At 36.8% G+C, this 13,397-nt stretch overlaps 3 protein-coding genes across 6 annotated transcripts; 2 read left to right on the top strand and 1 right to left on the bottom strand.

Moving 5' to 3' along the window:
* The first annotated feature begins 988 nt into the window (after positions 1-988).
* Grip (Glutamate receptor interacting protein) lies at positions 989-4,026 on the top strand. Its single transcript, XM_072017407.1, has 5 exons — positions 989-2,018; positions 2,103-2,623; positions 2,806-3,125; positions 3,248-3,469; positions 3,582-4,026. Exons 1-5 carry the CDS (start codon positions 1,499-1,501, stop codon positions 3,898-3,900), a joined length of 1,902 nt encoding a protein of 633 aa, XP_071873508.1. The 5' UTR covers positions 989-1,498; the 3' UTR covers positions 3,901-4,026.
* On the bottom strand, positions 3,964-7,017 carry LOC139994600 (solute carrier family 35 member E1 homolog). The gene is made up of 3 exons (XM_072017417.1): positions 6,462-7,017; positions 5,761-5,969; positions 3,964-5,690 (listed from the first exon to the last, which is right to left on the bottom strand). Exons 1-3 carry the CDS (start codon positions 6,787-6,789, stop codon positions 5,178-5,180), a joined length of 1,050 nt encoding a protein of 349 aa, XP_071873518.1. The 5' UTR covers positions 6,790-7,017; the 3' UTR covers positions 3,964-5,177.
* Positions 7,018-7,435: 418 nt separating this feature from the next.
* On the top strand, positions 7,436-13,283 carry LOC139994593 (uncharacterized). Of its 4 annotated transcripts, none has more exons than XR_011801675.1 (4): positions 7,436-10,593; positions 10,664-10,865; positions 10,922-11,299; positions 12,577-13,283. XR_011801675.1 is itself a non-coding variant. In XM_072017396.1 (4 exons), exons 2-4 carry the CDS (start codon positions 8,557-8,559, stop codon positions 11,197-11,199), a joined length of 2,517 nt encoding a protein of 838 aa, XP_071873497.1. In that variant the 5' UTR covers positions 7,436-8,373; positions 8,456-8,556; the 3' UTR covers positions 11,200-12,561. The 4 variants fall into 4 exon arrangements, 3 of the variants coding, with proteins under 3 accessions (XP_071873497.1, XP_071873498.1, XP_071873496.1); XM_072017396.1 differs by lacking the exon at positions 12,577-13,283 and having other exon boundaries at positions 7,436-8,373; positions 8,456-10,593; positions 10,922-12,561; XM_072017397.1 differs by lacking the exon at positions 12,577-13,283 and having other exon boundaries at positions 7,436-8,905; positions 8,987-10,593; positions 10,922-12,561.
* Positions 13,284-13,397: the final 114 nt, after the last annotated feature.

Raw genomic sequence — 13,397 nt, 5'->3', positions numbered from 1 at the left:
CCTCCAATGTAGATTACGTGGAAGCGAAAGGTCGAGAAATGAAGAACGATGGAAGGTGTACGCAGTTCCGCGAAGCGGAGATTGGATCAGTGAGGGTGGAAGGGGATGAATCGAAACGCTAAGCAGCTCGAGAAATTGAAACGAGGAAAGATTTAGAGAGGAAAGAGACGTCGTAGGAAGAGTCCGCAAAAACCGACCGACCGAGAGGATCGGTCAATGGACCCTGAATCCGCGGCTTCTTACTTTCTGCTCTTTAACCGACTGTTATAAACAGATTATTTCGAAATTGTCGTTATTTAAATATTTTTTACTTACCTTCGAACAGGATTTTTAAAGCGCTCATAGCTGTCTGTAGTTTCGTTCATATAACGAATATTGTTAACAATCAACTATAGCGAGGATTTCTAATACCTTGACAAAGTTTTTCATGGTTTAGAAACACTCGAGGTATCAAGTTTTGTATAAAATTAATACTAAAAGAAAAAAAAGGTGTGTTCTCTGCTTCATTTCCAATCCTGTGTAAATCCTACGCCTCTAAAAGTTATTCATTGTTCCAAACAGAGTCTAATTCCGTAAGCCGTGCAAAGGGTAATCAAAATTCTAATCCGATCATCGAACCGCTACATAAAAAACTTCTAGATACTGATGATATCATTCGACGTCGCGGATATCGATAACTAAAAATAAGAGAGAATATACCGGCCGTGTATAATCTGGGAGGGGCAAACGGTTGAAGCGCGAGGAAACCAAGAGGAAAGGCTTTACGACGTGTTCGAGGGAACACAGACGCTCGAAATCGAAGCTTTTAACGAGAAGTGCAGACTTATTTGACGGTGCAGCGACTGCGGGGCGCCCGCAGGGCCGCACACACTCTCTCCCTCTCTCTTTCTCTCTCGCCCCTATAAATAGACTCGACGCTACCACGATTGCGGCCCTACATCGTGCGGCTATTTTCGACAGGCATCGCTACTCGTTACAGTTCTCCGTACGCCCGCTCCACGACGAGTTTCTATCGTCGACGGCTCTTCAAACCCGCGAACAAAGACACAGATGCGCTGTTTACGCCGCGAGCAACAAGAATCTGCCGATCGTAGCGGCTCCTTGACGACCTGCTGCTCCTCCAGGTCGTACTTACTCTTCTGAACACGTTCTAAAAATGGATATTTATTGCGATTTAGTAGATGTATAATCGATAGTTAATCGTAGTGAAAGGAAGTGTAATAGCTTTAGTGTGGTACCCGGTTGAAATCCAAAAATTTTCGTGGAGATATTCGAATCTAGTGACCTGTCGTTTCGACTTTGTCGCTGTTCCATGGAAATTATTTAAGTGGAAAATCAGACGGTCCATTCGCTCCATAACAAACGTGCCTTGAAGGGATGTTTAACGAAAAGACGTAGACCAGAATCTTTTCTGCGCTTCCTCAGCGATGGTAATGATAACTCGATACGGAAACAGCATCGGTGCTAAGTAGAATACACCACGGATAGACTGCCGAGGATGTTCAGCTCGCTGAGACTGACCACCATGCGCTCGCATAAAAACCGTGCTCGGCCAGGAAGCGTGGCCACGTCCGCCAGTTCCGATTCAGCTCGACCCGACGAGATCACATCGCAGTCTTACCATACGCACAGTTTCTTGCTACTAGACGATCAGGACAGTCCTGTATCCACTCCTTCCAGTGTTTCCTCTAAAGTAGCTCAAGTTAGGGTGGAACGCGAAGGAGGAAGTCTCGGAGTTACCCTTAGGGGTGGAGTTTCTAGAGCTCTGGTAGTCACTGGAGTGAAATCTGATGGACCAGCGGCAAAAGAAGGAAGAGTTAGGCCTGGAGATAGATTATTGGCTGTGGATGATACTGAATTGAGAGGTTTGACCTTGGCAGAGGCTCAGAGAGCGCTTAGAAGAAGTTCTGATGCTCCTGTAGCTTCCTTGACCATTGAGTATGACGTTGCTAACATGGAAGAGGCGAGGGCAGCTACTTCCGGTTCCCTTCTGGTGCAATTGGAACGTGGACTGTCGGGTACCTTAATCGAACAGTGCATTTCCAATTTCAACTTAAATAATTAACTTGTATATATGTAATTACATACATATGTAATTTCAGGAGAACTGGGTCTAACAGTAAGAGAAACACCAAACGGAGTCTACATTGAAAGTTTAAGACCAGCAAGTACGGCAGATCGCTGTGGCGCCCTGCAACCTGGAGACAAACTATTAGCAGTGGACGAAACCCCTGTCCAGGATGCAGTGACAGCCGCCAAACTGCTCAGAAACAACTTCGACTCTCGCATAGCTAGGCTACAGATCTTACCTAGGCCTCCTAGTGCTTCACAGAGAACAGTCAAGAGGAGAGCGCAGCCACAAGCGCAACAGACCTCCAATCAAACTCTGCAAACGAAGGAGAGCCTGACTGTGGTCCTTAGACCAGATCACAAAGGATTTGGACTTGCTTTAAAGCTCGCTGAAGATCGTCTAAATTATGTCGTCAGTTTATTAGAAGCTGGAGGTCCAGCTGAACGCAGCGGAGTCCTTTTGCCTGGAGATAAAGTTCTTGCAATTAATCGTAGAATGCTCAGAGATCTTCAGCCAGCTGAGGTAACTGGCATTTTGGAAACTTCTCAAATGGTAATTAGCATAATCACGTTGTAGTGATTCTTCGTATTTTATTTTTATTTATTAAGCGTCGACTTTATCTAAATCTTTTCGTATTCTCTTGTTTTATTCTTTTCCTTCTTCTGTTTCTTTTACTTCAACCTCTAGGTTATTATAGAACAATTCTTAAATTTAAAGTTTCTTTTTCTCGACAGATCGAGTTAGTAACGGAGTACAAGGTCGGTGGACCAGTTGTTCCCAGCTCAGGAGTGTTCACAGTGCGAGTAGCGAGACCTATTGGCGGACAGCCTGATGTAGGTCTTACAGTGAACGAGGACTTGATCATTACCGAAGTTCGTAAGGGATCTCTGGCTTACAGAACCGGCAGCCTAGCTCCAGGGGACAGGCTATTAGCTATAGACGGGCAAAAACTAGACCCTGGCGACCTCAGACAAGCCGCACAGCTGTTACATCGACCAGGGAACTCGGTTATCGCCCTGACCGTGAGGAAACCGGACCCTACGTCGGAAACCAGGTAACTATATGACCTACAAGTACCGACTAAGCTCTTCTTAACTCTTCGGTACTTTCTACTCCCCTAAGGTTGTAAAGAGCAAATGGCATGGAGAAATAATGATGGAACATTGAATTTTATAGAGAGTACTGCAAGGAGTCCAGTATAGGAAGCGATTCAGTGCAACAGTATCCTTCAGGAATTCTTCGACCAGCGAGGGAGAGTCTACCTAGTGTAGACAGTGCAGTGGATTCTTGGGGAGAGCTAGGAGAAAACAGTGGGACAGGTCCGGAGATTCTGAGGCTTTGGGATACAGCTTCGGTGGATAGTGGTCAACTGGATGTACACATGCCTCCTTATCCTGGGTAAGAATAGAACTTATAAAACTTTTTTTCCTGTTTTATTACATAATAGTTTTCTACTTAAAGGCATTTTTCTAAAAATAATAATTTATTTTAATCTTTTCCCCATTCTCAGGCCACAGGAATGCAGCAATTCAGACAGGCCTCAACAGATAGTTCACGTTTCCTTACACAAGGACCCAGTATACGAGGACTTTGGCTTCTCCGTATCCGATGGTCTGTATGAGCGTGGAGTTTATATAAATCGTCTTCGGCCTGGAGGACCCTGCGATGGCGTTTTAAAACCTTATGACAGAATTCTGCGAGTAAACGAAGCTAGCACAGAAGATTGCGACTGCTGCTTGGCTGTCCCGTTGATCGCTGCGGCTGGTCCACGTTTGGACCTCACCGTAGCCCGACCGGTATCTCCTCCTAACATTATAAAAACTCTGTAAAGGAGAGCAAATTGATGTGACGAAGCAGTGTAACAAGGAAAATGGTGGTGAACATATCTGGTATATTTTTATACACACCTGTATTTTATTTATAAAAATAAATGTATAGATTGCTTTCAGCTAGAACATCTCCTGCATACAATTCACGCACACCATATCTGAACACACGCTTGAAGAACGTCAACGTGACACTTATTTAACCCTCCACGAATTATTTCTAGAGTTTCTAGAGGGAGGTATAATTGCTGGAATTAATATAATAAGGCACTACGCGGTTTTAACGACTGTAATTAGAGAATTTAAATTAAGTTGGTATCCAAAAAGGAACAGTCCAATTTTTAAGACCTTACTGTATTCGTTCCGCCAATTATACTTCCATACTTCATACATTAATATAGGCGGTACATAGAAAAAATATTATTTCGGTGGTAATAATCCATACAAGCGAAAGTCTACTGGGAATATTATGAAGACAAATTTTCATAGAGGGTTAAAGTGCTATAACAACCTAAGGAGCTGATGATATTCAACCATAACACCTGAGCTAGCTGGAAGAAGGTATTGAATTTGAAACCTAATCGATGGTATGTGAATATCGCTCGATGTCGATCGATACAATTGAAATCCGATTTCTATCTATTCACCATTGTTTTCGCGACAGGGGAATGTAATCGATCTTAAAGGCTAATTGTCCCAGCAATTAGCTATGAACGCTAACAATTTCGCGAATTATATAATCCCACCTTGCCAGCAAGTCTATTCGCCTGTGAAAAGCAATATAACATAAACATAAAATCGTCTTAATCCCTTAACCTACAACATCGAGTTAGACTCGTAGTACGTCTTTCGGGCCAAACATGAAGAACACGTGCGAGAAATTGGTCCTTCGGACCAATCATAAACAAAACGAGCATGAAACGTACATTCTTCGGGCTACATGCGACAAGCACATTTTGTTTTTGGCCGCATTCGGAACTTAAATCGTACGGCAAGGGGTTAAAATAGTCCCTAAAACGAACAAAAAAGGCAATCAACTTTGAGTACTAAATGAATTACTCTTTTGTGCAGAATAATACCAATAAAATATGTACGTTTATATAAATATTTTTGTCATCATATGAGTTTTGATCCGTGTATATTGTTTTAACTAGAATGCTATATCTTCTCTTTATACTTCCCATGTAAATATCTGAATCACTATAACTGAGATACCATATATCAACAGAAAAAACTCATATGAACTTGTCAAATATAAAATGAGTCGAATATAACTCAGACTAGACTGCAAGCAATTGATGCTTCTTTCCAGTCCATCCATTTACCATAAAGGAACTATTGCTGCCATTACGGTCTTTATCATAATACTTCGGAAGCGTTGTTCGACTCTCTTTCTCTATTCTCTGATCGTACTTCGCTTTATTGTAGCACAACACACCGAGTATGGCCAACGTCATACCGAATATGTTTAACCACGTCACTGGGTTCCCAAGCACGAACAAAGTTACCGCGATTACGAATATACGTTTACTCGCGCTGGCCACTGCATAAGTTAAAGGGGTAACAATAGATAGTACGGAAAACGCGATGATGTTTTGCAACCAGTTCAGCACACCATCTAATAGTAATAGGCATATTATATAGTAACTTAAATCAGCGGGTTCTCCAGTAACTGGATCGTATATCAACCTCCACAGATCGTATAATAACCATATAGGTGAAAATAATATCAGTGCCAGGCGGCCCAAAATAAGTAGAAGCCTCAAGTGATGTATTCCTGTGTCGTGTAGCACCTGAAAACAAATGTACCATTAGTATTATAGATCCATAGCCATAATATAAGTGCTAAATTAGTCTAAGTACCTTTTTAGAATAAATATTCTGCAAGGAAAATGCCATGGTAGATGCTAAGGCACTCAACAAGCCGATCATATTAAAACTGAGCTCTGTAAGCGTGGCTACAGCCACACCTACCACGATTGGAACTAAGCTAAGATACACTTTCCAAGTTTGCTTTTCCTTCAGTATGATTCTTGAGAGGAATACCGTGAAGAAGGGCATTGTAGCCTTCACTGGGACAGAGCCAAACTTTAGTTAATATATGGAATTTATAAAATAAAAAAATAAGCAACATATTCATAAAAACTAGTTCTAAAATATATGCATTACAATTTTAGATAATAATTACAAAAAATTCATGTATTTATATAGTAGGCAGAAGTGCAAAATTACATAAAAGACTTATCTTTAATTTGCATCATTAATGAATTATTTATCAACTTGAATCATAAGATAACATCTATTCCTAAACTATGCAAAACTTAAAGCTGTGGTTGTTAAAGATTAGACGTTTTAAAGTATTTCTTTTCAAACATTCATAAATACATGTAAACAGGCAATCGATTAAAATCATTCAGAGTTATCATCATTATCACAATGCAAAGGTATGGTATTAGATTGTGTGGCATTAGCTCGCGCGCGTTTAGAAGTAAAGGTCGGCTTGTTTTATTTTTAAAGATGGATCTGCGTGCGAAACACGTGACTGTCAAAATAATATCTCATACCAGTATGAGCGTAAGAGACGGGCACTTTCCAAATGCTGACGTGGCTGAACACGTTCGCGAGGAATTTGCCCAGGGCGAGCGGTACGATTAGCCGTAAATAGTATCCCCAGGGAATATCATTGGAATATTTTCTAACACCCCATAGATTGAAAAACGGGCCTGAATAAACGGTGATGGAGGTTAACTGGACCATCGTTACTGTCATCGGATAAGGAAATTCCGACAACAGCATCTTGCCGACGACGTTACTGCTGCTCGAGATTCCATACCAGAGCAGGCAGAGGAACAATATGGTGACCACTTCGCGGCTGTTCCGCCGATCGTCCATGATTGCGCGAACGATCCTCTTATAATATCTTCTCAGTGATCACTCCATACGTTTACGCAGCCGGTTGACACAATACTCCCAACTAATCGGTATATGCGGCCGCTGCCACAGATGGAATTTAACCACAGCGTCCACAGCTGGCATTTCTCTCTCCCTCCTAATGAGTTTCCCCTCTCTCCTTCCGTAATATCGCGGGAACACGTGGCGCACGCTTCGAACTGAAATGAAACATGTTCAATCAACGTGCATGCAATTCACTCGAGTCGCACAACTTGCTAGAGCGTTTAGCAACCTGGGCCATCTCGCAAAATAAGTTACTAATAGTATTAGTGAATTTAGAAGTTGCAAGTTGTAGCCTGTTGCATAAATGTTTTTGCGATTTAATTCCATTTCTTCGGAAACAGAACTTTGTTCTAATCAATTCTTTAGTGAGTGGGCAAAAATAAATTTTGATCAAAACACGATAAGTAATAGCTACACTATAATATATTCTGCATTGTTGTCTTTTACTTGTGGTTCTAATACTGCAAATTAATTTCATTTATTTTCCGCTTTATATCTGAGATTCTAATAGTATACAGACCGAAAACTTTTATACGCCACTGTATATCAAAGATGAATATCACAATATGTTGGCGGGAAAAATAGCATAAGTTGAGTTATACTGTCTTGTTCATAGTTTTCTGACTTATACTCTCTTGACCGTCCACCAAAGAATTTTGTTCTATGTTTTCCAATCTTTTTCTCATGAAGGAGTAATCGTTTTAATTGTACCATCATTTTGAGAACATCCTGCAGATATAACCCTACTTATCTCTGTTACAATTATTCATAATATAATAAATGTGATACCAGAGAGAAAATAATACGCACACTTTGATTCAATGGTCAATTTACTATCTGAGAAATTAATATTCGGAAAAGCAGTTTTCTATAATATCTGAAGTTTATGAATATAATTCTATTTCTATCGTAAGATTTTGGTTATGGGGGTTTATTTATCTCACCTGTCTCGATTTGTTGAATGAAGTATAGGAAAGTCAATGAAATAGTAAAATTTGTTGTCAGTAATACCAATAGTTACCTCACATAATCCCTATACACAGTATAGATGAACGAATGTAAATGTAATTATTTTATAATACGCTTTTAAGTTATTAATAAACAAAAGTAATACAATTATTTATGAAAGCTATTAAAGGCATGCATTCAATTAGAAGCTTCGATTAACTAATTTTATTCATTATTTTACATCCCCATTATTGCACTTTTATATGAATTTAATTGCAAAACTTAAAACTACTTAAAGCTTTAATTTTATCTATCTATTTTTCTCAGGAAATTTTATGCTCGGTAATTATACACATATTTTGTTTGAAGAAGAATCGCAATAATTAGAAATGATTAGAAAAAGTAGGTCAACAGATGATTTTTTCCTGGTCTTAAACGTAAACGCAGTTTTCACAAAATAGATGGCAGTAAATTTCGATGGAGGGATGTCCCGTTTTGTATAAAGCGGGTGTTAGTTGCATATTTTTAAAACCAAATACTATCGATTTTTTTGAATGAAAATTGATCCTAGTGGTAGGAAGTAATTTTTTCATTGTATAAACGATCGTATAGTTAAACAAGGTTAAATAACATTTTACCATTTACGTGTATGCAGGTTATGTGTCACATAATTCGATGTGTGATACGAACAGTTTTACAATAATTTTCTTATTTCATCAGAACTCCTCGAAATTCTGCCGATAGAGTTACATTTAAATGGATCCTCTGCTTTCGTCAACTTCAAAAAAATACCGTAAAGAGGCCAGTATTGATATTCCAATAATAGAATGCAAGCGGGAATTCACCTTGCCACACAAATTTCCAAGCACGGTCAACTCGTCTAAATGTAGTTCAGTATTTAAAGATCACGGAACGATTGCTATCACTAATGCAGAATTGCAAAGTAATCTGAATAGAATAAAGAATAGAAGAACGTTGTCTACTAATGGTATAAGGAAATTGAGGATAAAAACAAAAGATGGCAAAGATCTGGGAGAAGTTAAAGTACAAATTTTGACTCAGAAGAATTTACTAAATATCCCAAAGATTACTAAGGTCCAGCAAGGTAGAAATTATGTAAAAAATAATGGTACCACTTCTTCTGTCACTTCGCAAAATAATATTAGTGCGTTATTAAAACCATTAGGACCTCAGTTACATGCAGAAGCACAGAAATCTACTAAAGGATCACCTTGCTACACAAAACCACATACACAGTTTGTTGTAAAGCCTGTTTCTTTTAGTGAATTATCGACATCTATTAAATATAAAGTGCCTGTAACTCAAAATAAAAGCAAGAACGTAGTTCAAAAGCATTATGTTTTGGCTAAAGTGAATAAAATGGATCAAAGTAACAAATTGTTACTATTAAATGAGAATAGGCACAATATTTCTCAAAATATTCCAGCTGTCCCAGAAAAAAATACAGAACCAGGAAAGAATAATATAGTATTAGTAAATAAACAAAAGAATGCAGAGGAATGTATTTTCAAAAATAATGAGAAAAGTAGAGGAAATGAAAATAATGATGTTCCAAGAAAAACAAATATATCAAATAATAAGAGCTCAATAATTCAATTAGCAAAATCAAAGTTTCCAGTAGTAAGATGTGAGAAGTTAAAAATCTCTCCAACCAAAGTTAATACCAACAAAATCACTGTATCTCCTGAAAAGACAAAGAAAAGAAAACATTCTAATTTGGATGGATGGAATCATTCTGCGAAAAAGATTATTGTATCAAATAGTAATTCTTGTAGTCCAAATAGTAGTGAAATTCAAAAACTTACAAGTATTTTAAAAAAGCCAGCAAATTTTATACCAAAAATACTTGATAATAATAAAAGTGATGATGATAAGGATGATGTTATGATTCTATGTGAAAAAAATACAATTATAGGCGACTATTATAATAATACACAAGAAAAAAATTGTACTTCAGTACTTGTAAATAACAAAAATGTGGATAAAAAAACTCAAGGTATATTTATTGAGATAGGAAATAAGCCAAATTTTTGTAAGAATAAGAGTCAGAATAAAATAAGAGCCGAGGAAACCGAAAACAATGAGAAGAATGGAAAATTATCAGAGTGTTTAAATGTAATTAAAGAAGCACTAATTAGTGTAAAAGATGATGAACTTCGAGCTAAAGCTTTGCATGCCCTTGCGGAATGTGGAATAGGTATAGCAAAGCAAGTCCCAATTATTCCACCTGAAATATTAAGAACAGTTCATGATTCTCAAATTCAAACTGATGTATTTGGACTTCTTGATAGTGAAAGTTTTGTATTAGTGAAAGAAAATATACCTACCATAGAAAGAATAAAGCAAACAGAGCGTTCCACTGTTAATCTTCCTCCTGTTATGCAAGAAGTATACACGCAAACAGAAAGGCAAATACAGTGCCAACCTAACTTTAAAAATAATATCAACGACATAGATTTGTTCCCCATGTGTATACAGGATACAATACCTTTGCAAAATACAGTAGACTTTGATAATTGCTTTAATGAACTTTTTAATAACAATACTGATGTGAACAGAGTGAAGGAAGTATTGTCAACACCTCATTCCTTATGTAAAAAGGTTGCTATGCAAATAGAAAGAGACTATGATGAAATGCAGCATTATGATGATAATGGCATGTTGAATATACATCGAGCTGTGGTGGATGACCAATTACACGATGTGCAAAGATTATTGTTAGTTTTAGAAGCTTCAAAAACTAGTATTGATGTATTAACAGAAGATGGAAGGGTAAATCCATATGTACACATTAACACAATTAGTATACAAATATAATAATATAGATATAATATTTTTTTAGACAAGTTTGGAATTAGCAATTATGAATGAAGCATCTAAAGACATAGTGAAATTGTTATTAGAGGCTGGAGCAAAACCAATTTTATCAGAACTTGTTCATGACTCTGCAGTACTTTTAGCCTGTAAACAATCATCTCCATTTTTATCATACCTTTTGAGTTATGTAACAGAACCTGAACTACTAAACAGAGAGGATTCAACAGGTAAGGCATATCCAAAAATAAAAAATAAAAAAATCTCTAATTGTGTATGTTTTAAGGAATGGCTCCATTGCATTATTGTGCATTAAAAGGCAATTTAGATGGAATTAATGCTTTGGTAGAAATGGGAGCAGAAATAAATCTGAAGGATCATCGCTCAGGAAGAACGCCATTCTTTCATGCTCTTGAAAATAATCATATGCCAGTCGCGCAAAAGTTATTAGAATGTGGCGCCATGGCGGATATAGTAAACTTTTCTGGGCAATCTGTTCTATGTTTAGTAGATGAAACAAAAAGTCTTTCATTCAAAGCATTAATTAAACAAATAGTAATTTAATTCTACCAGAGCTGCAAATTTATTTCTAGAGTCATTAATGATAAATGTTTAACTAAACATCACAATGAAATGTATTTTATGAATTAACTCCACGATTTATGTAGGTACGTATTTAAAGACTGTTACAGTAGTGTTACGTTAACTGGCCGGAATTTTGTTTCATTAAGTGACCATTACTATCTCCTCCAATTCATAGATCGAATTTTGTGGAATGGACCTATATATGTATATATATATATATACACACACACACATATAAATAAATAAATATATATATGGAATATTTTGTAAAATATTTCTTTCAATAATTGGTATAAGGTCTCGATCCGTGAACAGTTAGCAAACCACTACTGTACTTGTAAAATGAATGTGTGTGTCACATTAATTATTTTATGAACACGTTAAATGCCATAGGGGTCACTGGTAACCGACACTTAACTTGGCCGTGGCGCCGTGAGGTCACCAGTGTCCGGCGCACCAAGATTAGTAAAAATACATAATTTGACCAAATCTCAATAGTTATAAACTTTTTATTATTACCATCGTTACTACAGTGGTGTGACGAAATCAGTGCAGTATAAAACGTAGAAAAATAGTTTTATTTGTACATGATATATAGATCTATTATGTGCGCCTGCCACTAGTGGCTGTCGAACATGGGAAAAACCTGCTTTTTCCGTGTTTTACCTCAATGAACAATAATCCTAAGGAACGTTTCGACTCGAAAGATGTTTGATGGCAATTAAGAGCCTTGACAGTAAAGTAATGCTAAATCTTGTAATGGTTTTTTAGGATTATTACGGGTCTGAATAAGTATGACGGGGGGATAGATTATGGTTTATGGTAGGTCCCTGGACGTAGCAACATGGAACAATTATTTAGCAACGCAAAGAAACAATATGAGATAATTGATAAGCGCAAAAAATAAGTGAATGGAGCGAAATTACACTACAGCGCCATGGGGATCACCATTGTACACCATAACATATCTGTTGTAGATAATATTTCAATATTATATGTATCGCATAATAAAAAATTCACCACGGCTAAATTTTGTAAAACTAACGTGGCATTCAACGTGTTAAATTGTATACAAATAGTTATAAAATTTCTGATAAAAATAGAAAATTCTAGAAAATATTTTTTACGTATACATCACATTTTCCGTTTTATTGCGTTAATTTATACTTTTTTGTTGTTGAAAACAGTGGTTTGCTCTTTATTATTGACTCATTTTAGACAAATTGAATTTTAAGCGAAGAAAATCACTGCCAATCATTGTAACCATTTATTGAATCGTTCTTGGTATGTCAAGAGTAAGATTTAATAAATATAAATTAATTAAATACTTGTTACTTAGATGAAAGATGATCTTAGATGAAAGAAATGCAAATTAGAATAGTATATTACATGCAGTCTTAACATCAGATTAACCCCTTAATCTACAACGTCGAGCTAGATTCGTGGTACGTTTTTCGAACTATATGCGACAAACTTTTTTCTTGGCCGCATTCGGATGTGCAGATATATTTTCTTGAAAAATATTAGAAAGATACCCTTAAAAATCTTGTTCAATGATCAATTTGGTAGTAATTATTTATCAAACATATTGCAACATAAAATTAGTTGCACCTTGCACAACTCCGAACGCTCAGCCAGACCGTGAAATAGTTCGACATCTGACCGACCCTGCCGATGGTTACAGCATGCGCTGTTAGAACTTAAATCGTAAGGCAAAGGGTTAATGATAACTGTCTAATGCTGTAAGAGCTATATGTGTCTATATAGTATAAGTATCTATAAGATTTAAATAGATATTGTATTTTTAAATTGTTCTAATCAACTGTGAGTAAATGAAATGAAATTTGACCAAATTTATAATCCTGATGTTAATTTGCAACGCAGTGAGGTTGTACTGTAGCGAATTTCAGAGCTACTCTACACCAACTTCAGGCCAAAGAAGTACTGCCATACCAATTTCAAAGACAATTTCGATCAGGGTTATCAATCTGTGCATCTCGACAGTTAATTCTAACAATTTAATAATTCTTATAACACAATAAAACTTTATTTTATAACGAAAAGTTTGACTTATTCATTTAAAACTTTAACGTTAAACTGAACTTTAAAATAGATTCTAATCAAATTTCATAATGTACTTGACATGTCTGGATGCTTTAAATTCTCGTCTCTAACTA

Source organism: Bombus fervidus, chromosome 15 (genome assembly GCF_041682495.2).
Source record: "Bombus fervidus isolate BK054 chromosome 15, iyBomFerv1, whole genome shotgun sequence".
NCBI lineage: Eukaryota > Metazoa > Arthropoda > Insecta > Hymenoptera > Apidae > Bombus > Bombus fervidus.
Note: the sequence above shows the minus strand (reverse complement) of the source record. Positions and strands in the feature narration are given on the sequence as shown.

Coding starts and splice junctions, on each gene's coding strand:
- Grip (XM_072017407.1), top strand. CDS start 1,499: ATGTTCAGCTCGCTGAGACTGACCACCATGCGCTCGCATAAAAACCGT. Junction 3,126..3,247: donor GACCCTACGTCGGAAACCAG/GTAACTATATGA, acceptor TGAATTTTATAG/AGAGTACTGCAAGGAGTCCA. Junction 3,470..3,581: donor CACATGCCTCCTTATCCTGG/GTAAGAATAGAA, acceptor CCCCATTCTCAG/GCCACAGGAATGCAGCAATT.
- LOC139994600 (XM_072017417.1), bottom strand. CDS start 6,789: ATGGACGATCGGCGGAACAGCCGCGAAGTGGTCACCATATTGTTCCTC. Junction 5,970..6,461: donor CGTCTCTTACGCTCATACTG/GTATGAGATATT, acceptor GCTCTGTCCCAG/TGAAGGCTACAATGCCCTTC. Junction 5,691..5,760: donor AGAATATTTATTCTAAAAAG/GTACTTAGACTA, acceptor ATTTGTTTTCAG/GTGCTACACGACACAGGAAT.
- LOC139994593 (XM_072017396.1), top strand. CDS start 8,557: ATGGATCCTCTGCTTTCGTCAACTTCAAAAAAATACCGTAAAGAGGCC. Junction 10,594..10,663: donor TATTAACAGAAGATGGAAGG/GTAAATCCATAT, acceptor ATATTTTTTTAG/ACAAGTTTGGAATTAGCAAT. Junction 10,866..10,921: donor AAACAGAGAGGATTCAACAG/GTAAGGCATATC, acceptor GTATGTTTTAAG/GAATGGCTCCATTGCATTAT.